The 22,841-nt window shown below is 44.4% G+C and overlaps 11 protein-coding genes and 2 non-coding genes across 13 annotated transcripts; 7 read left to right on the top strand and 6 right to left on the bottom strand.

The window, feature by feature from the left end:
- The first annotated feature begins 136 nt into the window (after positions 1–136).
- BX661DRAFT_177241 (uncharacterized protein) lies at positions 137–2,883 on the top strand. The gene has a single exon (XM_051534578.1). It carries the CDS (start codon positions 164–166, stop codon positions 2,765–2,767), a length of 2,604 nt encoding a protein of 867 aa, XP_051394008.1. The 5' UTR covers positions 137–163; the 3' UTR covers positions 2,768–2,883.
- A 195-nt stretch (positions 2,884–3,078) lies between these two features.
- BX661DRAFT_196148 (uncharacterized protein) lies at positions 3,079–4,497 on the top strand (the record flags this gene model as incomplete). The annotated part of the gene is made up of 2 exons (XM_051538026.1): positions 3,079–3,347; positions 4,485–4,497. 2 exons carry the CDS (start codon positions 3,079–3,081, stop codon positions 4,495–4,497), a joined length of 282 nt encoding a protein of 93 aa, XP_051394009.1.
- Positions 3,826–3,930, top strand: BX661DRAFT_t8. The gene has a single exon. It is a non-coding gene; the product is annotated as a tRNA-Tyr (tRNA).
- Positions 4,444–4,515, bottom strand: BX661DRAFT_t26. The gene has a single exon. It is a non-coding gene; the product is annotated as a tRNA-Glu (tRNA).
- A 603-nt stretch (positions 4,516–5,118) lies between these two features.
- Positions 5,119–5,735, bottom strand: BX661DRAFT_177242 (uncharacterized protein). The gene has a single exon (XM_051534579.1). The coding sequence runs from the start codon at positions 5,593–5,595 to the stop codon at positions 5,254–5,256; it is 342 nt and encodes a 113-aa protein (XP_051394010.1). The 5' UTR covers positions 5,596–5,735; the 3' UTR covers positions 5,119–5,253.
- A 2,928-nt stretch (positions 5,736–8,663) lies between these two features.
- On the top strand, positions 8,664–10,064 carry BX661DRAFT_177243 (uncharacterized protein). The gene has a single exon (XM_051534580.1). It carries the CDS (start codon positions 8,832–8,834, stop codon positions 9,996–9,998), a length of 1,167 nt encoding a protein of 388 aa, XP_051394011.1. The 5' UTR covers positions 8,664–8,831; the 3' UTR covers positions 9,999–10,064.
- A 762-nt stretch (positions 10,065–10,826) lies between these two features.
- Positions 10,827–11,999, bottom strand: BX661DRAFT_177244 (uncharacterized protein). Its single transcript, XM_051534581.1, has one exon. The coding sequence runs from the start codon at positions 11,947–11,949 to the stop codon at positions 10,849–10,851; it is 1,101 nt and encodes a 366-aa protein (XP_051394012.1). The 5' UTR covers positions 11,950–11,999; the 3' UTR covers positions 10,827–10,848.
- Positions 12,000–12,393: 394 nt separating this feature from the next.
- Positions 12,394–13,637, bottom strand: BX661DRAFT_177245 (uncharacterized protein). The gene has a single exon (XM_051534582.1). The coding sequence runs from the start codon at positions 13,559–13,561 to the stop codon at positions 12,467–12,469; it is 1,095 nt and encodes a 364-aa protein (XP_051394013.1). The 5' UTR covers positions 13,562–13,637; the 3' UTR covers positions 12,394–12,466.
- Positions 13,638–14,813: 1,176 nt separating this feature from the next.
- On the bottom strand, positions 14,814–15,638 carry BX661DRAFT_140203 (Extradiol aromatic ring-opening dioxygenase; the record flags this gene model as incomplete). The annotated part of the gene is made up of 1 exon (XM_051532829.1): positions 14,814–15,638. The coding sequence occupies one exon, from the start codon at positions 15,636–15,638 to the stop codon at positions 14,814–14,816; it is 825 nt and encodes a 274-aa protein (XP_051394014.1).
- Positions 15,639–16,121: 483 nt separating this feature from the next.
- BX661DRAFT_177248 (hydroxyacyl-coenzyme A dehydrogenase) lies at positions 16,122–17,297 on the top strand. Its single transcript, XM_051534583.1, has one exon. The coding sequence runs from the start codon at positions 16,273–16,275 to the stop codon at positions 17,245–17,247; it is 975 nt and encodes a 324-aa protein (XP_051394015.1). The 5' UTR covers positions 16,122–16,272; the 3' UTR covers positions 17,248–17,297.
- Positions 17,298–18,547, bottom strand: BX661DRAFT_177250 (putative CTP1-mitochondrial citrate transporter-member of the mitochondrial carrier family). The gene is made up of 4 exons (XM_051534584.1): positions 18,352–18,547; positions 18,179–18,223; positions 18,112–18,149; positions 17,298–18,070 (listed from the first exon to the last, which is right to left on the bottom strand). Exons 1-4 carry the CDS (start codon positions 18,367–18,369, stop codon positions 17,359–17,361), a joined length of 813 nt encoding a protein of 270 aa, XP_051394016.1. The 5' UTR covers positions 18,370–18,547; the 3' UTR covers positions 17,298–17,358.
- Positions 18,542–19,141, top strand: BX661DRAFT_177251 (uncharacterized protein; the record flags this gene model as incomplete). The annotated part of the gene is made up of 1 exon (XM_051534585.1): positions 18,542–19,141. A coding segment is annotated over exon 1 (332 nt), but the record flags the coding sequence as incomplete, so codon positions are not given.
- A 359-nt stretch (positions 19,142–19,500) lies between these two features.
- Positions 19,501–22,637, top strand: BX661DRAFT_177252 (Sodium/hydrogen exchanger family-domain-containing protein). The gene has a single exon (XM_051534586.1). The coding sequence runs from the start codon at positions 19,847–19,849 to the stop codon at positions 22,568–22,570; it is 2,724 nt and encodes a 907-aa protein (XP_051394018.1). The 5' UTR covers positions 19,501–19,846; the 3' UTR covers positions 22,571–22,637.
- The last annotated feature ends 204 nt before the right edge of the window (positions 22,638–22,841 follow it).

The raw sequence follows: 22,841 nt of genomic DNA on the forward strand, positions 1-22,841 counted from the left end.
TATTATTGACATTTGCTAATACCTACATTAAGCTCCATTTATTTTATATTTAGTGGTTGCCCAGTACCACCAGAATCATCGTTTTTGCGTGGTCTAGTTTACGGTTATTTTTTATTTTATCTATTATTGACCGCCAAAAACATCCAAAAAGGCCTCATCAAACATGTTTGCATCTATTCCAGCATCAGTCAGAGGTCCAGCCAACCAACACCAACACCAACATCACCAAGCCCGGGCCAACACACACCAAAGGCCATTTCTTGGCATCAACACCCAAACACTACCCATAGCAGCACCAACAGCAGTAGCTGCAACTGCGGCCAAAGACAATCAGGACCATTGTACACGCCAAAACATTAGTGGCGCCAGCGGCATCAGCATCAACATCCGACATAGCACGCATTCCCACCGCCCCTCAACAGCATCCGTCTCGCAGGAACCATCGACCCGTCTAATTCCCAAATCACCCGCCTCAATCGCCTCCTCGGCCATATCCGCAGCCATCTCGCTGCCCTCGGAATCAATTGCCGACGTCACCAGCGTAACCGCCACTGGTGCCTTCAGTCCACCAAATCAGCCGCTCGGTTTCTTGTCAGCGTCGGTGCCACCACCCACGCGCAGATCGTCGTTTGCTTCAAGCAGTTTTCTTGGCCGCCACTTTGCCCGCCCATGGTCGTACTTGTCGCTGGCAGCCAGAAAAATGACTGTGCCGGATTTGGCCTTAGACACGGACTTGGATTCTGCGAATATGCGCTGGCAAAGCCCTGTTAATATTGGCAAATCAGTCCAGCCCGAATTGCTGCAGCCCAGTGTGAGCATTAGCAGCAACAGCAGTAGCAGAATGAGCATTTACTCATCTTCTTCCCAACCCATCGAGTCCCATCATGTTTGTGCCAGTGCATCGCAACACGTGCTTTTTGACCAATTTAGTTCCGGTGAGATTCCGCTTCCGCATAGCACAATCAGAATCAACAATACAGCGGATGCCGCTGGCGAGGGGGGCTTTGCTGCGCACAATGCCCAAAATGGTGATATTCAGACTCCAATTTCCCAACAGCCTCATCCTCATGAGCAGCAACTCAGCATCCGTATTTGTGAGCAGCGGACGGTTACAAAATATTCAGCAACCCTGCCTGCAGATTCTGTCCCCCCTGCAGCAACCTCAGCAGCACCAGCAGCTGCTGCTGCTAGGATATTGCCGGCAGATACGGCGCATCGGGATACTAATGACCATGGGTACAATGGCAGAGACGGCGGCGTCAGCCATACTTTGCTCACCGGTTTGTCTTTTCTTGCCTGCCGCTCCATGCCTACCGATGCAGCCGCGCATAACAACAATTTTTTGATGCCTTCCAACATGGATCTGCAGGTAGAGAATGCATTTGACACTTTAGCCAGGTCTCCAGACGTGTGGGATCAGCAATTGGATGTTTTCTCGCCGCTCTCTGCTTTCTCTCCTGTCATGGCCTCAAATATGGATCTTGCAGCGGATCGCTCAAGGCAGCAGCCAGGACAGCAGCAGTACTGGTCGGCGTCTGTGGAAAGCAGGTATAGCGGGTTTGCTGGTCACCCTTTAAACAATTACTCTGGGAACAACTATTGTTATAACTATGCCGACATTTTCAGCAATGGTAATAGCGATGACGATGGTGATGGCGATGGCTACGATTCCAGCGACAAGGGCAATGCCAGTGAACCCGTAGACGTAGTGGATAGCAATGACAGCCATGAGGAGAGCGATGATGGCTGTGACAGCGAGGAAGAAAAAACACAGGCTGAAGTAAAGCTGCGCTTGGAACTGTGCCAGGAAATGCCCTTCTGGAACTGCATTCTGACGCGCGACACAAACGAGTTTTTGTATACAAGCGTGCTTTTTAATGCTGTTCCCCCGGTCACTGCGCCCGAGCAGCCAAATAATTACTTTATTGATCCCAGATTGCCACGCCTGGCGACGCCCGAGATCGTCAACTCAATTATTGAGTACCTCAACTTGATTTACCGCAGAGGCTCATGCAACGTGTTTGTCTCTTTGGAGCTGCGGCTGCCAAACATTGGTGACTTTATATGGATGATTTTTGACGACACTGGCGTTGACATGTGGACGGCCCTGACCTGCATTATTCTTCTGCGCCGGTACTACAAAATCCACAATCGCGCGATTGATGCGCCGCACCACGCCACACACGAACTATTTATCGGCATATTTATGCTGGCAACCGAATCCTGCGAGTTGACCACCGACCCGTCACGGTTTTCCTACGAAAGTCTGGTCAGAATAACTAGCCCACATTACCAAAAGTGCGAGCTCGTGCGGATCCGCACCAAAGTGGTCCAAAATCTGCAGTACCAGATTTGGATTAACGCGCAGCACATCATTGACCATGTGGAAACCAACCTCTTTGACGTATACCGGCTCTACCACTCACATGAGTACTACAAGAAACGACAGGAGCAGCGGCAGCAGCTCAAGGATCAAGAAGAGGAGGGGCGAGAATTACGCGAGCAAGAGATGAATGCATATAAGATATATATGTCGCGGGCACCACATGATTCCAGTGGAAGTTGGAATTTAAATACGGTTAATTGTACGGAGCAGAGGTTTTATTTTAGGCATTTGCCTTGGCCGCGCGGAATGGTTATGCCTATTGATATCACGGCGAGATCGGAGAAAGCCAGGCTGTATAATTATCCAAGTTGGAACCCGCCTGAGTTCAGTCCGCTGCTTCCTCGGGCTAAAACACGAGGTGTTGGTGAATCAAAAGGGTAATAATAAAAAATAAATAGTATTTTACATTAGTGGTGTTATAAACTTTTTTAGGGCTGATTTACAGGGCTTTTTTTAATTGTTATTTCAAACTATCATTTTTTTCATCAGATATGTGGATTGTTTATTTTAGAAAAAGATATATTATCTAAAGATATATCTTTTGATGTATCTTTTAAAATAATAAATATAAAACTTATTTGTAAAGTATAAAAGGCTTTTGCATTTGCACTTAAAAAAACTATTTTAATATTATCTGCACACACATTGAATTACACTTCATTGCATATTTACAAAACCCACTACATCGAAAAATGACCACCTTCACTACTCTTTTTGGATCTGCTGTTGTTGCCGTGCTGGCCGCTATCTCGCTGGCCACGGCCAATGCCAACCCTCTTCCGCATGCATCGGCGTCTAACAATGCTAATGATGCGCTTGTTAAGCGCAGCGCTTGTGGTGGTGGATGTGGCGGAATTGGTGGCTGGGGCGGTGTTGGTCCTGGCGTCGGCGTTGGCGTTGGCGTTGGTGTTGGCGGCTGGGGCGGTGTTGGTGGATGCGGCAGTTGCGGTGGCTGGGGCGGGTGCGGCACTGGTTTCTGGCGCTAAATGCTCCAAAGCCGCGCTGTTTTTTTGAATAATCAACACGGCCTGCAAAGAAAATACAAACGCTGCAGCAAATAATTATTGTCGATGAGCGAGAGCACAAAAAACGCTCAAATATCTTTAGTGCCAAATATCAGTGTTTTCTCAGTTTTTTTTTATAAAAAATGTTTTGAAGGCAAATAAAATATATATTAAACAGAGCGATACCATTTCTAGAAAATAACGTTTTTACATTACAAACCAACCAACAGACTCAAGATACCCCCCGGCTATTATTTGCTTAATTTTAAACATGTGGCTCACAGCCGTATTTTTGTATGTGCAATATGGTTTCTTTACTTGCCAGCCAAAATATTCATAATCAAAAACTATAACCAAAACAAGACATTCCTATCCCCAAAAAATGTATTGGCAATGATATGTACTGACTGGACATTTCTAGTTTCAGAGAAACCACCGAAAATAGCTCAGCGGTAGAGCGGGAGACTGTAGTTGCGTTACAAGCCTAGCTTGTATTAAGTTGTTATCTCTAGGTCCCTGGTTCAAATCCGGGTTTTCGGACTTTTTTGGGGTATTCTTTTTTGCTGACGATTTGGGGGCAGCGTTGTGATTATGACGCTCGCGCTGCTTCTACATTTTTTATTTGGTATAAAAATCTTGATTGTGCTGAGCACCTTCATTTTTTACAAGCATTTGACAATTAGCTATGGCTGTGTTTTGAATACAGCCAAACAGCTTTCATTTTGCGATTTGTTCAAATGAAAAAGGGTCTCTTGATCTTTTTCATAACACACAAGTGTTCACCACTTTTTGTATTTGATAGTGCTAATACTACACAATCACAGAAGCTTTTAACAAAATTTCAACACACAGCGAGTTGCTGTGGTGCTTTGCATAGTTGACATTACACATGAAAATTTATTTGTGTGAGCTATGCAGCGGCAAAAAAAACCAAACATAAAATTTAAAGTTGCCAAACCTGCTTGCTCGAGATTGACCAGATGCAGAGTAAAAAAGAAAGAGCGCCAAAAAACGAGAAGCCTTGCCACTATCACTAAAGTGGCAAAAAGTATGTTCCGCAACGGGGAATTGAACCCCGGCCACGACGGTGAGAGCGTCGGATCCTAGCCACTAGACCATTGCGGATTAATCGAATTTGTCAAGGTTAATTTTGACTTGTTATGCTGGTTGTAATTAAAAACATAATAAAGTGTGGCTTAGACTTTTAAATACTTACTTTTTTACGATGGTTTTAGAAATATTTATATTAAAAAATATGTAGACAAATCATTATATGTATGGCAATTAAATGCATTTGTAAATGCATAGATGTAAATGTCTTTTCAAATTTTTATTGTAGTTTTAGTTACTTTTTTGCATGGGCAGAGGTATATTGCTTTAGTTTGTCTCCACTTCCAAATATTAAATTGAGCAAAATATGTTAATCGCTAAAGCTAGTTTTGGCTCAATCACTCCCGTCATTGGCGCAAATTTATAAAATACTCTAAAGTCAACTACATGATTTTTTTTAACAAACGTGGCAACATTCTTTCATACTTCCTTGCTAATGTCAGCAAATTATCACTGCCGTTTGGCACATTGCCAAGCAAACCTTCTAAATAATTCTAAAAAATAAAATTTATTATAAAGTTTATCGCCCAGATTATTTTTTTGTACAAGGCAATAGTTATAACATGTGATGATTATGCCTGGATTACCAATGGGTTTAAATTCAAAATCAATTAAATATGGAGTTGCACAGCAAGTTTTTATTTGACACTAACAAATTAAAAAATATTGCAAGGATAGCCAAGTGCGCCAAGCTAATCTGCTGTTATTAAACGGATATTAAAGGTATCAACATCAGATATTTCTGCCACTCGATTAAATAAGCTTTTTGAGTGCATTGGCAACGGCATTAGTGGCGGCCAGTGCAGCCTTTTGCGCCTGAATGGCTTTTATGTGGGCATTCCTGGCAGCAGTAATGGCTGAGCCTGAAGAAGAGCTAAGATTTGAGTACGCTTTGTTGGTCTTGGAAATGGCAGCCTTGAGACTACTGGCCGCACTGTTATCGTAGCTAATGGCTTGCCTGATGGCAGCAATGTTGTATTTAATGCTGGCGCGGACATTCAACTGGTGCGAAGGGTTTGCTTCGGGCATAGCAGCAGGGGCAGCAATAGCTGAGGCGGCAACGGCAAGAATAGCGGCAACAAACAAAAACTTCATTTTTGTGTTTAATTATTGACAAGATGCGATTGAAGACAACTGAAGAATGGTTTATTGGGCCAAAATAGGTAAATATAATTTTGAACGATGAAGTTGGAAATATATTATAGAGAAAATAAGTATGTTTATATATATTGAAAGAACACTTGTTGCAATAAGTTAATATTAGCTTTTAGGGAGTCACTTACATGATTTTTTGCGCAAAAATGTAAACAAACAAAACAACCTTCATTGTGGAAATTAATAATATTGTATGTGCATGTGCATACGCATGTGCATGACCGGCTCTTCTTTTTGAATGTGTTTGAATTGCTGAAAATAAAACAGAAATCAGGCATTTTTGTCGATACTGTTGCACTGACAAATCAAGTTAAAGTAGCTGAATAATATAAATTAAACAATCACGGCAAATCTAGAAATATTGTTAAATATTGAATCTAATTATTGATACCCGCAAACACGTTGTACGCGTCATTTACAACCCTTTCAGCCTTGTCCAGGCTTTGAAGTGCTGTATTGCGGGTGCTCTATATGATGTTGGCGGCGCCTCCCTCAAAAGATAATGCGCGCGATGCGGCCTCGTTAATTTTATCTCTGGCCTGGCGTATGTGTTTAATCGCCGTCTTTTCCAAATTCATGACATCCTGTATTTGAACTGGGTACACTTTTACGTTGGCTACACAAGCCAAAAGTATGGTATAACTTAAAATAGGATCAATGGCAAAGTATTTTATATTACATGTTAAGAAGTATACAATTAATGGTGTGTCTTAAAATAAAAAGAGGATGCATAGACAGTCTTTATTAAAGATAAACCATGTCTTGAGCTTTGTGTTCTTATAACTGCTGGCATAAATGTATAGGTTTAGGTAATAGTATTTTCCATTTGATATGTTGGTTTTTTCTTAACACCCCTACTTTTAAATGTTATTGCTTGCGTAGTCATGTGAATAAATGAGACGCCTATTTATAATAAAAAAAGGATTTTGAAATTTGAATCGTTAATTTTGAGGCTGCAAAATTTGGTATCAAGTGAGCTTGCTTTTTAAATTGCAAACACTTTGTTTTGCACTGGTGGTGTTGAGCAGACTGATGATATGGAAGTGGGTGACGAGGTTGAGAGTTGTGAAACGAGTTTCCACCAACATGCCGATTGACAGGGCATAGACAGTACCATGTAGGATCAAATCAGAGGACATAGTATTGGCACCCTGATATGCCATCCCCATTTGATAATGTGTATGCATGGATGCGCACATATACGAAGACCACAACATTGATATGCCAAGATACCGGTCTGCTCGCAGAAGAACCAGTTCTCGCCAACGGAGTGCACAACTGGCGAAGTGCACAACAGAAGCAACGAGATGCATATATAAGATGATACCAGCTCTAGTTCTACTTTTGATTCCCTTGATAATAAAAACTATAACAAAACCCAAACATACTTTTAAGACTAGACAACTTGTGCTCCCCTCAAATCACAACAGTGCAAATAATAATAAAAATTATGAACTGGGTACTTTGCTTGATGACATAGTAAGACTGAAATTAGAAAATAAATAAAAATAATACGAATGTTGTGGTAGTGAGCTCGCCAAAGTAGAAGCTCAGGCGTGGCTAGTACAGCAAAACTATGTCAGCACGACATTAATATATCAAATTAGCAATGTATATAAAATCAAGCAGCTGGTATTTTGTAATGTATTTTTGTTAAACCACACTCTTACATCTTTTTATTGCCAGTATTTACAAATGTAGCATACTCGGCTAAAAAACAATGGTGATATTGATATGCATTTTGATTCAATTTGTTTTGCTGGTACTTTTCACAAAATGCAGCTACTTATCGCGGCAACATTATTCTGTTTTCAAACGCACATGCGTAATTTAAATGTCTATAAGTGCTTAAACAATAAAATGTGCATAAATAAATTGGAGACAATATCTAGCAAACGGTCTACATGGAACACACGTTCCGGTCTATTTATCATTGGCATGCAAGTGAATATTTCCCAACATTTAGTGCGTATTCGGATAATAGTATGTCGTTTCGTCGTGATTAACGTTGCTTTTGTATTTATTTTTTATTTTTCTGCCACCCTTGCCAACCGCATACCAGTCACAGTCACATTTTATTGAAAATTTCAAGAAACAAAAGCTTATAACTTTGCTTTTATATATTAAAGCGCAAAATGTAGGCCATTACATGTCTACAATATACATGCACCTGCATAATGCAGCATAGTTTTGCATCCCCCCACACACCTTGCTGCCACACGCGAAAACCATACTGATTTGTGTTCATTTTATCCATGCATTCAAAAAATAAAGACAAACTTTTAATCAACACTGTGCATACTGGTCACTTGAGCTTTGTTTAATCTACCTCAAAACATAGACATGCACATAACAAACAGCCAAAAAAACAGCCAAAGCCTGCACGCTTGTTTGCCATGCGTCTGCAGCTTTGTCTGCTTGACATGAACGCCCGGATTTTATACTTTCAATTTTTACTTTGTTGATCGATGGTTTGTACATTTACTCCGACTTTCATTGGGGTGCATGCAATCTCACGAGGACAGTACTCTTTGTCCCCTCTTTGTCTTTTTCTTTTGCATGAAATAAGCATGACTAATGTGCATTAGCACCCAATTCAACTAGAATAAAAAAGTCCATTCACATCTTTTTTGCACCTTTATTTTAAAACTATCCCGACAAGGACATGTCTTCCATTGAGGCAATTCAAGTATGTCGCTGCTGATGGAGTATCAATTTATGCACAAAACAACCACAAAGGTGACATTCCCGATTTGCTTGTTTTTAAGTTGGTGCGCCGCGGTCTTTTAGGCAAGGAACTGCTTTTGTCGCCCTGATCATCCGTTGCTGTCAGGCAGAGAAACATGCGCAGTTTTGCGTTTATCGTGCGCCGAGCCTTACAGGCTTTGCTTGCGTATTTTGTCAGTATAGCAACCTTGCTCTATATTTTCCCAATAAAATGTGCGCTATCAGAGAGCGCCAAATGCTGTTAATCAATTCTCATAAATAACGACATTATCTCCAACCGTTTTTTTGCTTGGCCTTGCCAAACAAGAACTGTCAAAAGAAAACCCACCTACTTTTCACACAATTATTTAGTCTAAATTTTTCTACCTATTTTTAATCAACAGTCCAATTTTATATTTCCACTTGCTACCCATTTATATTCAAATACTTTACATATTAGTATCCCGTCAATGGAGTTTCTTGCCGTCCACCGGTTTGCCAACACCGTCCAAACGGCCCACCTGTTTTCCAGGCAAGAAAATGTTACGGCGCCCGACATCACCACAGCTACTGCTGAAGACCTCCATGGCGTGCTCGGGCAATGGGCAGTAGTGTGCAACGGCATAAACATCAGCTCAATGGTATGCTCTATCATAGTAATACTGAGTACCATCATAGTAGCGTTCATAAACCGCAGTCTCCTCAACCGGCCCTCATTGCGAATTTCCACTTGTATAGCCCTGTGCGACCTGTCATTCTCCATATGCCAAGTCTTTGTATTTAACAATGACTACATGAGCGGGCTATCCGAAACGCACCTAAGGGCAATTGTATGGATCATGGCCGGGTCCAATGTTTCCTTTGTGTTTCTCTCGAGCTGCATGGGAATTCAGCTGCTTTTGACAGTGCTCACAAACAAAAACCACTGGGCCGAGGCCATTCGGCCATACTATGAGGTCACAAGCATTTTCTGCGGGTTTTTGATTACTCACCCGTACATGTACGTGTTCAAGAATATCAAATGGATTCCTGTGGCCCAACTCTTCTATTTCAGAGAAGAGGAGTCAGTGGGCAAGCGCAACATTTGGTTAGTTCAGTGGATGTGGATTTTTGGCGGAGTTGCTTTCCTTTTTGTCATTGCACTTTTGACGTATATTAAGATGTCACGCGCTTGGAAGGCCACCGAGTCGTCTATAAACAGGTACCGTACGCCGGAGAAGCTCGATCTGCTGGACTTGGATTCAGACTCGGACACCATGCAGCAAATTTCGGACGAAAGGAAGAGGTACATTCGGTCGGTTACGCTTCGCGTGACTTGCTATCCAATCATTCCGATCATTACACTGTCCTTTACGCTTTTATGTAATCTCTTGTCAGCTACGCCGTTCTGGCTCTACGTCATGAGCAATTTGATGCCGTCGACACAAGGTATGCTCAACTTTTTGGTCTACACAATGAACCCGTCATTGGACGTGTACAGGAAAAGGCTGGTAGAACGGACACGCGGCGCCAAGCGGAGAACCAGGGCAAGGTTTGGCAAGCTGGAGGAGGCCGAGTCAATGTCTGACTTCCCAATTACCTTTTCCGAGCCAAGCAGCGTCTACAGCGACAGAGATAATTTCAAGTATACATCCTAATCCAACAAACATCTTTTACTTACCTTAATTGCACTTAACTTGTACCAATAATTAGCACTTGCAAACAAATATTTCAACACAATTGGAAAGTAAATTATTTTATTATTTGTTTGCTAGTTTTTGTAAAAAATTTTTTGAAAGTGAGAGAAAATAATATTTGCGATACATTATACTAAAAAATTATGAAAATTATGAAAATTATGAAAAATAAGGAAAAAAATAAATATTCTAATGCCATTGCATCTGGTTGCCAAACCCCGCAGCCTGGTTTGCGTTAAACATATTTTGCTGTTGCTGAGGTTGCTGCTGTTGCAAAAAATTATATCCTGTTTTAAAATGCATTGTGGCTCATATCTACTGCATTTTCAGCCCATATAATCGCGTAGTATGCTTTTCCCGCAGATTCGCTGATTACTTCGGCAGTGTGTCCTTGGTAGGAGCTGGCGTCTACGCTGGGTTGCTTTATGTATCCCAATGCCTTGCAAATGGTCCTTATCGTTTTGTCATGTTTTGTCTCGGCAAGTTCAGGGTCCGTAGCACATACCAACAAGAAAGCAATGCTAACCAAGGGTATAATTACAGTGGGCTTCATTCTTATTGTGAATATGAAACAGCAAGTTTACTCTAGTTGAATTTGTATAAAGAGAGGGTGTAATATTTTGTCTCAATATCAATAAGCTGGTTTTTTATATTATCTGGTGATAACATTAACAATGCCAATCTCGCTTTGCCATTTTAAAGAAAAACACATTTTTTGACAATTTTTAGTGTCTGCAAGCGTAACGGGGCTGGGTGCATGGTAAGAATATTCAATTCAATTCATTGATTTTCAATTTTATTATTAAATTATTCAAACACAGTTATGAGGTAAAGCGCTGACCAAATACATGTTGGTATTTGTATAAGTGCTGCGCGGAGTACTGGGGAGCGTATGCATTGTAGAAGTAATAAATGAATTTTGCGAACTCATCAGCGAGGCGGGATTCTTCGCGAGTATATCCACATTGTCATTAAACGTCATGGTATCAACATTGACGGTCGGCGAATAATTGTACACATCCTCCATGGCGTCTTCCTTTATAATAGCAATCCAGTATTGCAAGTACTCTTCGCGGTTAAACATGCAGTTGTAGGTGGGCACCCCCATGACCACCCAAAATGCTACCGAAGCACCAACATGGTTTGTATACACTAACAGATTGCGCCACACAAGCGAAGCAGTGTAAATATTGATTACAAAAAGGCACACTGTGTTCATTGCGCTGATTATAAAGAGTATGCTAAACGAGGAGAGGATTTCGACGTGCTCGCTAAAGGAAAACGTAACGTGTCGGATTCCCCACGTCATCGCAGCAACAAAAGTCCAGATCATCCAAATGATAACAAGAGTGGCGATTATAAAATTTTTGTTGGGAAAACACACGTCAAGGAGCGGCTCGTAAATTGCAGTCATATCCTCGGGGAGCACGGTGGAAATAATGGCAAACAACAAGATCGAGGACACAGTGACAGAAAAACCAATTATAAAAACGGGTCCTTTGAACGCCTTGCCCTTGACAAACACGTGGTAAAGTGCGTATGTGCGCAGTCCAAACAGCGACGTTATATAGAATGCACCCAGACACGCGCGGCACCAAATTACTGTAAACCTGCAGCTGGTTAAGACTGGATTCCCGTAAAGGTGCACGAGCCCTCCTGTGAATATGTCGCCGAGAAACCAAGTAAAGCCACCAAAATATAATGAAAACATGATGGGCACGTTTTTGACCTTAAGCGGCGGGTAGTTTCGGTTGTAAAGCATAAAACAGAAAACGAAAAACTCTAAAAAGTATTTTGTGGATATGACAATGATTGTAGATAGATCGATGTAACCGACTGGATCCAGGCGTATTCCGAGAAACTCGGCCACTTCGATTCGATCAATTTCCTCAGGTGTAAGTGTGAAAGGCATTATTTTAGTGTTAAAATTATAGACATATTTGTGTTGGAAAAAGGTAAAATAAAACAAAAATGAAATGAAAAGAGGAGCTTTACATCAATACAAACAAAAAAATCTCTTATCGGCGATTTTTCGTAATTCATTTTTTGTTACAATACGGTGGCTTCAAAAAAACCAAATGTACAGTCAAATAAAATAACAAAAACAGCCAATTTTGGAAGTCAACATTTCTGACAGGCTTTATTTTATTTACATTGTTTTGCATGCTAACAATGTCAGATAAATATTACATATGCCCTGCGATCCGCTAATCCTCATTTCCGCTGCGATTGTATATCAGACCTATCAATGGCCCGTTTTGCAGCGATATCCAAAAGTATGCGGATACATTTCTTGTTTCTTATACTGATACTTCTAATAAACAAACAGATTTGAAAATTTTATTTTGCCACACCTAGAAATATTAAAATTAAAAGCACAATATTTAAGCAAAGTTCTATGTCACTTGTAAAAAGATGTCCTTTTATTTTTACAACAAAAGATGCCTATAATACACTTTAGGTGGCGCATCTGGTGTGCTCGGTACGAATAATGTAGTGTAGTTATAATCTGCCCTCGCAATCGAAAAATTTGATAGCATATGATCGCTATAGCCGTCCTTGTACAAATTCCCTGAAAGCTCAACCAAATTAAAAGTCTCCTCACTATTCGTTGCCGGGTACTCATACTGCCTCTCCATTGCATCTTCCTTTAAAATAGAAATCCAATACTCCAGGTACTCATCGTGATGGAATATGCAGTTGTAGGTGGGCTCCCACATAACCACCCAGTATACCATGGAAGCACTGAGGTGGTTGATGTACAGAAGGCTGGTGCGCCAGCCGAGGGACATCATATAGATGGGGACGATAAGCAGACAGACTGTATTGAGTATACTGACTACAAACATGATTAGGAATGTCACTAGTAGTTCCCGCCTTTCGTTGAAGCAAAACGATATATTGCGCATGCGCCAAGACATTACTGCAGTGTATGCCCAGATGGACCAGATGACAAGCAATACGGAGACAATGTAGGGTGTGGTCGTGTAACAGACGTCCAGCAACTCCTCATACGATGTGGTCAGCCTTGTAGGTACCAATGTCGAGATTATGCCAAATATAATGATAGATGATACTGTTAAGCCAATGCTGATTATAGAGACCTTGCCCTTGAATGCTATGCCCTTGTGGAATATATAGTATAGAGAGTAGCAGCGCAATGCGAATATCGATGTAACGTAGTAGGCACCAAAGCAGACACGGAACCAAATGACTGTGAGCTTACACGTTCTCAAAACAGGGCTTTGGCTTAGATGAACAAGACCGCCGGTGAATATGTCGCCAACCAGCCATGTTACTCCTCCTAGGTACAGCAAAGTCATAACGTAAATGTTCTTGACCTTTAATGGCGGGTAATTGCGGTGCCGGATTTGGTAGCAGAGCGCTAGGAACTCAACCAGGTACATTGTGCCGAGAACCATTATTGTTGAAAGATCTACGTAGCCGATGGGGTCCAAGTGCACGCCCAGAAACGCGGCCATTTCCACCCTGCTTATTTCCTCCGGAGTGAGTTTGAACGACATTGGTGTAAAATGTAAATAACTACAAAATAAGTGAGGCTAGGAAGAAAGTAACAGAATGTACATGCCAATGAAAAAGAAAGAAAATGCTAATTTATTATATTTTATTAAAAACAAGAAACATTTATCTAGTTTATTTGCTTTTAATTTATACTTATTTTATATTCTGTAGTGTTTTGCTGACCTTGAAAACAGTATATACACATTGTGTGTAGCACAACACATAAAACGCGTTTTTTTGCAAGCCACCTCAGGTATGTATATATAAGTGAATGCTACGATGGGAGCAACAATTGGCGATTTACAGGTCGATTGTTGCAAAAATTTTGAGAGATTCATTTGTGGCTATGTTGCCACGGCGAAAAATAAATAACTAGACGACAAGATGGAAGGTATATTCAAAACTCCTTGTACGTAATCAAAGCGATAATACTTCTAAATATATCAGATCGAATTGTTCATTCTGTCGCAATATTATTAATGTAGAAAAAAGAGATACAAATATTAAGAAAACGCCGGTTACTTTTTGAGTCTAGGGGCATATGCATTATAGCACGAAACACTCAGTAAAGTCAATATCAGTCAAAGTTTGGTACAAAGAAGAAATAGCTTTCATGATCTGGTGAGTATTTGGATAGAAAACAAAGCCACGCGAAGATCTGTTTTCAGCCAAGTAGTGGCGGAAATCCAGCTCAATGTCGTTGATAAACTGGTCGCGTTCGCTCGGAGATAGGTCGTCGAAGGCCCGATCGCTGTTGTGGATGCCTGTTGACTCTGGTAACGCAGAGTTGTAGTGGTGGATTGTAGTTGAGCCCTTCATGTTGTGTGCTGTGTAATCAATAAAAATATATTTATGAGATAATGCGTGTCGTGAAGTTGAGAGCAATGAGTAAGAAAAGCCGTAGGGAACAAAAATACAATATTTTTAGGATCGAGGGAACAAAGGCCCTTAAATACTTATTTTTCGGCTGTGATGGGGTGGGTGTTAATAGCCGAGCCAGGCGCAAATATTTATATATTTATCTTTGCCGCCACAATATGATTTGCCAATATAAAAAATAGTGGGGCAGGCGGATGCGGAACCGGCCATGCTCCAATATTCGATTGGTCATCAGGTCTATAAAAATAGAACATTTCCAATTAAAAAATTTCCCAACAATATCGGACAGGTAAAGGGAACTGGGCGTCCAAACCATCAAATACAAGCAGCTAATACAAAAGCCACGTTTTCAATATTGCAAAAATAAAAATCCAATTAGAAGAACTTGTAGCACGACCAGCTCAAGGACACCTGATACGCCTCCAAAATCTTCTCGACATTCGCAGTGCCCTTCGCAGCACCTACTGCCACATGCAAGGGGAGCAGGTGCTCGAGCGTAGGATGCGCCTTGTACAAGTAATCCGACTCGCTCAGGGCCAAGATTGCCTGCTCGCGGTTCTCCCCCGACAAAAGAGCAGTCTCGATCTCCTTATCGAATGGGCGCACATACGAGCGCACGGGCGTTGCCGAGGCGCCAAAGTAATCGCGAAGGTTATGCACCGCCATGCCGCTGCCCACAATGACCACCCCCTGTTCGCGTAAAGGAGCCAACAACTGGCCGAGGTGAAGGTGTTGGGGCATGGAGTCGCTGCGGAAAAGCGACAGCTGGATAATTGGGAATGATGCGTTTTCCAGCCCAGCCTTCTTCAGCACAACCCAGGCGCCGTGATCCAACCCGCGGTCTACGGTTTCCACAGGGATGCCGCCCTGCGTGAGCAGCTGGGCAATCTGTTGTGTCAGCGCGGGCTCTGTCTTGTGTGCAAACTCCTCCTTGTATAGCCACGCCGGGAAGCCACCAAAGTCGTAGATTAGCGGCTTGGGGAAGGCGCTTTTGCCATTGATCTGGAGCGATTTGCCGTTGTTGGATTCCCAGTGACCGCTGAGTACGAGAAGTGCGCGTGGGTTTTGGGCGCGAATATCGTCGCCAATTTTGCGTAGAGCCTTGGATATAGCGCCGGTCGGGGGGTAGTCGGATTCGTCCAGGAGGTTGGGCCCACCGTGGCTGACAAAGTAGACGGGCACCGGGGCGGTTGTAGTCATAGCGTAAATGGCGGGAATGGCTGTGTTAATGACTTTGGGTGTTTTAGATGGAAAAAAGAAACGATTCAAGACGTAGAAAGATATGGCGATGAGTAGAAGCCTTGTTAGAGGCGACATAAATCAAACAAGGAAAAAATGATAAAGGCGGTGCTGGTGGAAAATAAAAAATGGACAATCGGGTTCGACACACATCTGTCCCTTTTTAAACCAAACCCTTATTTGACAAAACACCGATTTGTAAGTGGTCTTTCGATCTTTCTCGCAATTTGTCATCTCAGCTGGCCATCAATGTCGCCGCCACTGCCGCCATGTCGATTACAAATTGGCAATGCAAATTAAGGGCAGCGTAATCGCGTAATCGTGCTCTGAGGAATAGGGTGCGGGTGGTAAGATGAGATCACATGCGCAGCGTTTGCTTAGCTGCTGCTTATCTCTTATGTGGCGCGCTGCAACTCACATTGACGACTTTTCACATGCGTGGGTATTTTGCATCCATTGGAATTTCGCTCTTAGAAAAGACAAAGGTAGCACCAAGAGGCACAATGACTTTCGAAGGCACTCTTTTCATCTTTACTATCATTTTTTATTAACCGCGTTAAAGTAGAAATAATACACACCCACAAGCCTTTCAAACATGTACACTCCCGTTTTAAGAAGACTCGTTGCGCTCGGCGGTGGCCAGGCCATGCGCGCGTTCAGCAGCTCGGCAGCAGTGTCCGAAGCTATCAAGCGCATAACGGTGGTGGGCGGCGGCCAGATGGGTGCCGGTATTGCGCAGGTGGCAGCCACATTCGACCACCAAGTGACCCTGGTCGACGTCAGCCCCGAGGCATTGGAGCGCGGTCGCCAGTACATGGGCAAGTCCCTGGGCCGCGTGGCCAAGAAGAAGTTCCCAGAGGATCCCGCGCAACAGACCAACTGGGTCGATTCGATCCTGGGCCGCATCCAGGGCTCGACCGAGCTGTCCAAGGGTGTTTCCCAGGCCGACCTCGTCGTCGAGGCCATTGTCGAGAACATCAACGTAAAGCAGCGCTTGTTCGCGGATGTCGCGCAGACTGCCCCCGCCGACTGCATTCTGGCCAGTAACACCAGCTCGCTGCCCATCGGTCGTATTTTCGAGAATGTCAGTGCCGAGCGCAGAGCGCTGGCCGTCGGCTTGCACTTCTTCAACCCCGTTGCACAGATGAAGCTGGTCGAGGTTGTGCGCACAGGGGAGAACAGTGAGGAGACTGTGCAGAAGGCGTTGGACTTTGTGCGTGCCATTGGCAAGTCGCCGGCGGTGTGCCAGGACACCCCCGGGTTCATCGTCAACCGTCTGCTGCTGCCCTACATGATGGAGGCCATCCGCCTGCTGGAGCGCGGTGTCGCTGACTCGCGCGACATTGACACGGCGATGAAGCTGGGCGCTGGGTACCCCATGGGCCCCTTTGAGCTGGCGGACTACGTCGGCTTGGACACCGTCAAGGCTATTGTCGATGGCTGGTACACCGATGGCGAGGGCCTCAAGGGCGACTCGTTGTTTATGCCCAGCCCCAAGCTCAACGAGCTGGTGGCTGCCGGCCATTTGGGCGTCAAGTCCGGCCAGGGTTTCTACAACTACAAAAAGTAAACTAAAATCAGCCGCTCAGTTTTTTCTCCCAAATATTTAATTAATCGATCGACCGTTATCAATATTGAATTACAGTTTGCATTTGTATTTGCATTTCCGCTGTCGTTATCCTTATCGCATCATCTTCATGGCCTCCTCGTAAACGGCAAACACAATGGCGCCCGAGAACATCAGGCGCGCCAGCCGTGGCGTTGCGCCCTTCCACAGCGCAGCGGGACCCTCGCTGCTAACGACGCTTGCAAAACAATGCAGGGACCCGCGATACTCTGCCGCAGCGCCCGCCTGCATCCGCGTCTTGACGACGTCCAGCGGCATCGTGGCGTAGACCGTAATAATCCCCGCACACATGCCCAGCGCAAAGGCCTCAGGGCCCGAAACCGCCCTCCCCGTGCGCGCCACCAGCGCTTGTTTGAGGGAATCGTAGGCGGCAAAGCGCACGCATGAGTTTGCGCCCTGCCTGGCCATCACCGACGCCACGCCCCTGTACAGGGTCCTTACGCCACTGCCGCGGCTGAAAATATCGCGCACGCAGTCGGCTGTGCCACCGAATCGCTGGCGTGGCATGCATTGGTCGTGAATCAGCCGCGTCTTCACAGCCTCCGCCGGCGCTACCACCAAGCCACCCTCCACTATGCCGGCGCACAGGCCAGCGAGCATCATTCTTCCCATGGTCAAGTTTCCGGACGAGTCGCGGAGCCGCGCCTTGATCGAGTCGTATGTGAGGAAGCGCACGCCGGCCTTGGCAGCGTTCCCTGTGAGCATCGGGGTGAGCCCACGGTAGAGGCCTGGGATGCCCTGGGTTTTGAGGTCGACCGGAGGCAGTCTAGAGCCCCGCGGTATTGGTGGCCGCCCTGCTGCATGTACTGAACAGACCCTTGCAGCTGTAGCTTGGTCTTTATTAGCTCCGTCGGGTATGTTACCGCCCCTCGACTGCGCCAGCTACTGTGCCTGCGAGCAACGAGCTCATGGCGCTGTCCTACACTGAGAACGGTAGTCATTATTCTTGTTCAGATCCGCTTTTTTCTTTTTGTCACTGTGGCAATGCTCGTGCATGGATTTCTATTCCCCTTTTCTGCTGTTGTTATTTGTAAGCGCTTCAAATACCTTTTTGGCATTCGCCATATGTCCCGTCTCCTCCTTTTTGCGATATGAACGACGTGAGGGAACTTGCTTTTTTGTGGATATACCGCTTTAGTAACTTTTTTTTGCTAAGCGGATGGCCAAAGTTTGTGCGCGCGCAGAGGGAAATCGGAAACTGCCCGGATTAAAGCAAGTGGCTGGAAAAAATAAAATAAAAATATACGATATGAAGCAAGAGGCGCGAGGCACAATAAAAAAGTGACGCGCATCGTATCTCCTGGAATTCTACGGTCGAATCTCCAGCTCGATGGTGGTCATCTCCCTCCTCATTTGCCCCCTCTTGTTCTCGATCCTGCGTGCACGTGTCAACGGTGAATTCTAGATCACTTGGTCTATTTTTCAATGACCAACTCCCCAGGGTTCATTCCCACCCCCCACATCACCTTGTCTCTTTCTCTGTGTTGTTTCTTGCCATGCCCGCTGATTCATCTCAATCCTGAAAATCAAACAAAAAACTTGTTATTGGGTATCTTCCGACATATTTTGTTTGTTTGGTATCTGACTATCGTTTTCTACTCTACAAAAAATCTATGCAGAGACCACTTTTTACTTTCCCTTTCCTTTTCCACTCCACCGTACAAATATAGACAATTGGGCTCTCTTTTGACCAGGAAAGGGAATACAAGGCAGTATTTTGGTTTTAATTTATTTCCCTGCGCAGAAAATTTTATTAACATGGAAAATGATATTTTGTATGTCAATTTTTTTCACCCGTCGGCATGACCTGAAGAATGATCCACCCGGATAGTTCCTGAATATATTGTTCTTGCTCCGAATCCAAATGAAAAATACATTTGTCACATTGTCAAGATTATTTTGTCCTATCTAAAAAGAAAACAAAAATGAGTTAAAAAAAAGTGCTTCACTGCACCTGATCCGTTTTTTTCTCTTCCTCGACTTCTCAACAAAAAAATTAGTGTTCTGCAAAGAAGAGCCAACTTTTTTTTCGAGATGATTTTTATTTTTGACAACAAATCTGAGTTGCAACTCAACACTGTAAACCCGATGCCCTTTTTTCTATTTTCCTTCACCTATGCGCGCTGAAGTTCTGTTTCTGCCAGGTTCCGAGATTTTCATTCCCAACTTTCCTACTTTATTTTTTTGTTTGTACATGCTTTTTTTAACAGTTTCTTATGTATACTATTTTTCGATGGCAAGTGTCTGAGCTGTAGTATCAAAGTGCAGGTGCCATGTTTTTTTACAGTCGTCTTTACCGACCAGGCTGGGTATATAACATTGACAAGGTCTTTTCATTTCCTTTGTCTTTTGTAGTTGTTCTTTGTTTTCCTTGTCATTATAGTCGTCATCTTCATCATTATCCTTTATCATTAACATCACTCATACAATACACATCCCCTCTTTTTTATTTACTAAACAATTATAATTCTTTCATTTATTTATTTTATACACACTATATCCTACATTTTGTACTTTATTCCAAAACTTTTATCATTTTCACATGGTTGTTGCCGCAACCAAGCTTGTGCCGGCCTTTTTAGGCGGCTTTATCTGCATATACGGCCTGGTCTCGGGCTTTATGAAACAACGCCTCTATCTTTCCGAATCCCTCGTGGCCATGGTTTTTGGGATAATTATCGGTCCCAAGGTGTCCAACGCATTAGACCCGCGGGACTTTGTCGACACAGATAATTTCACACTAGAGTTTTCACGCTATGTCATTGCTATCCAGGTGGTTGTGGCCGGCATCACATTGCCGCGCCGCTACATATTGCAAAAGTGGCGGACCATGTCTGTGCTCCTTGGTCCAGTAATGATTGTGATGTGGCTTGTGTCTGCTGGAATCATCCAGTTGATTTTTAGGTTAGGATTCCTCGAGTCCCTGCTTATTGCCTCGTGTACGGCGCCGACGGATGCCATTTTGGCCAACTCCGTGATGAAGGGGAATTACGCCGAGACTAATGTGCCCAAGAATGTCCGCGACGCACTTTCGGCCGAGTCTGGTATTAACGACGGCTTCGGGATGCTGTTTTTGTACTTTGGGCTGTACATGCTGAACAGCAACTACTCGACGGGCTACGCTATTGGCCGCTGGTTTTATTGGATCTGGTGCTACCATATGCTTCTCTCTATCGTCATTGGAATTGTTGTCGGGTATGTTGCGCGAAAGCTCCTGCGGCTGGCTGAGACGCACAACCTGATTGACAAGGAGTCGTTTTTGGCGTTTTCTATCGGCTTGGCTATTTTCATTGTCGGTATTCTGCAGCTGATCCACAGCGACGACATCCTGTGCTGTTTTGTCGCCGGCCATGCCTTTACATGGGACGATTGGTTCCGGCAGGAGACCAAGGACGCGCATTTCCAAGAAATTCTCGACGGTCTGGTCAATGTGGCGTTTTTCATCTACTTTGGCACCATTATCCCATGGCATGATTTCAACAACGCTGTGTTGATGCTCACCCCCTGGCGCCTCATCGTCGCTGCCATTATGATTCTGCTCCTACGCCGCATGCCTATTGTTGTGCTGCTCACCCGGATAACACCGGCGTTCAGAAACTATCGACAGTCTATTTTTGCAGGCTGGTTTGGGCCGATTGGCGTCGGCGCTCTTTTCTTTGCCCAGACTATTCACAAGGACTTTAAGCACGAGCCTGAGCACTTTCACTATGTCTCGGGGGATATGGTTGTGCCCATCGTTAGTTTCCTTGTTTTCTCCTCCGTTCTAGTCCATGGTATCACCGTGCCCCTGGCGCATATCGGCAAGGTTGTGCGCAGCCGCAGCAGATCCATATCGTCTGTGTCCATCCGCAATGGAATTGCCAGCCGTCTGTCCTTTGTCAATTCGCGCGAGCCCACGGGCATCCACGGTGTCCACATTCCAATGATTAACCGAAATAGCAACAGTCCTTTGGATCTCATTAATGCGCAGAGCAAGCGCAATAGCCGGACAGTCTTTGACCTTCCCATAACCACTGATGACCAGTCACCGACCGCTCATAACAGCAAGGAGCCGTCTCCCAGTGCGTCCGAGAAGGGCGGCAACAACGACGACGAGCAGCCACCCTTGCCGTCTCTCGAGCTCAGCCGCTCCATCACCATTGACGATAAACCCAAGGTATCCCGCGACCAAATGGACATTCATTATCGGATAAATATCTTTCGCAGACACCACGGCCATCATCAGCCATTAATGTTGCCGCAGCGTAGGCAGACACCTTCAGCGCTCAGTAGTCCAAAGTACTCGCATTTGCAAATGCCCAGTCCGCCCATTATGCCCGTTAGATCCCAGAGCGTGTACGAGGTTGGTGGCGAAGCGCCGGTTTCGGATGATGACATGAAGGGTGTGGATAGGCTTGTTGGCGAAGGATTGGGCATCAGCGTGCGCATTGCGGATATGTATCGGTCAGATATCACACAGGGCAGAGACAATGATGTAGACGAGAAGAGTCTCGCATTGGGTACTAGCACGCCGTCAGCGGCCGAGAATACCAAGAGTGCCACTGGGACTATCCCAGCAGTTGTCGCTGCGTCCAAGGAGGAGGTTGTGCAGCAGGGGTATGAGTACGACGGCCTGTTGCTAAATGCTGACAATGCCATTGCCTCGCTTAAGGCCTCGCGCTCTGCCACGCGGGAAACCAGACTGGGCGCTGCCGAGATATTTAAGGTTCGACCCCGAACCAGTGACATTCTGCAAACCCCTCTGCCCATCCACTCATCAGCACCCCCAACCATGCCCATGCCTATGCCCATTATCGAACCCGAGACTAGCGGCATTACCATCAGCACTCAGAATGGGATTCAGTCTGGAATTAGCAGCGGCAATGGCAACAGCAGCGGCGCTCCATTACGCCGACAGAGAACTCGTACAAACAGTCAGCTCAGTACGCTCCCCATGCGGCGCATCATGCGTAAAAACAGAAGACAGCGTAATGTGGCAACCGACGGCAGCGAGCAGGTTTGCCAGTTTATCGGCAACCACAAAAATCCGCTCGGCCGGCTAGAGAATGGCGAGCTTGTCGACTACGACGATCCAAACGACCATGATCGAGAGGAATCGTTCACTGATAAGAATATCGACGACCGGTTTATTGACTATTTCAGGATGGATATTGGAGAAAATATTCGCCGGCTGACATCCAAGCTTTCTGTTTTTGGAAGAAGCAAGCAACCAGTTGACGATGAGGAGCGCAATGTGGGAGAAGCCAGCAGTGGGTTTCCCGTATAAATAGTGTTTACTGTTTTAATGTAAAATACGCACATTATCGCAAAACATATACAAATTCATAGTATTGTATGGGGCAGGCATAATAACTAAGAAACAATTATATGTATTTATTGCCTATTCAAAAATTGTGTACCAAGTATATATGTATTTTTGAGAATTAAAAATTCAAATTACAAAAAACAAAAGACTATAAACACAAAAACAGTTGCTGCATCTAAGGACAAGAGCATTTATAATATTAGTGTTTGCTCATGCAAATTAAAAAATACAT

Source organism: Kickxella alabastrina, assembly GCF_025024165.1.
Source record: "Kickxella alabastrina strain RSA 675 chromosome Unknown BX661scaffold_3, whole genome shotgun sequence".
Classification (NCBI taxonomy): domain Eukaryota; kingdom Fungi; phylum Kickxellomycota; class Kickxellomycetes; order Kickxellales; family Kickxellaceae; genus Kickxella; species Kickxella alabastrina.

Excerpts from the sequence above, each read along its gene's own strand:
- BX661DRAFT_177241 (XM_051534578.1), top strand. The coding sequence starts at position 164 with ATGTTTGCATCTATTCCAGCATCAGTCAGAGGTCCAGCCAACCAACAC.
- BX661DRAFT_177242 (XM_051534579.1), bottom strand. The coding sequence starts at position 5,595 with ATGAAGTTTTTGTTTGTTGCCGCTATTCTTGCCGTTGCCGCCTCAGCT.
- BX661DRAFT_177243 (XM_051534580.1), top strand. The coding sequence starts at position 8,832 with ATGGAGTTTCTTGCCGTCCACCGGTTTGCCAACACCGTCCAAACGGCC.
- BX661DRAFT_177244 (XM_051534581.1), bottom strand. The coding sequence starts at position 11,949 with ATGCCTTTCACACTTACACCTGAGGAAATTGATCGAATCGAAGTGGCC.
- BX661DRAFT_177245 (XM_051534582.1), bottom strand. The coding sequence starts at position 13,561 with ATGTCGTTCAAACTCACTCCGGAGGAAATAAGCAGGGTGGAAATGGCC.
- BX661DRAFT_177248 (XM_051534583.1), top strand. The coding sequence starts at position 16,273 with ATGTACACTCCCGTTTTAAGAAGACTCGTTGCGCTCGGCGGTGGCCAG.
- BX661DRAFT_177250 (XM_051534584.1), bottom strand. Across the intron at positions 18,150-18,178 it reads CAGGCACAGTAGCTGGCGCA|CTAATAAAGACCAAGCTACA; the intron begins GTCGAGGGGCGG and ends TACCCGACGGAG. Across the intron at positions 18,071-18,111 it reads CAGCTGCAAGGGTCTGTTCA|ACTGCCTCCGGTCGACCTCA; the intron begins GTACATGCAGCA and ends GCGGGGCTCTAG.
- BX661DRAFT_177252 (XM_051534586.1), top strand. The coding sequence starts at position 19,847 with ATGGTTGTTGCCGCAACCAAGCTTGTGCCGGCCTTTTTAGGCGGCTTT.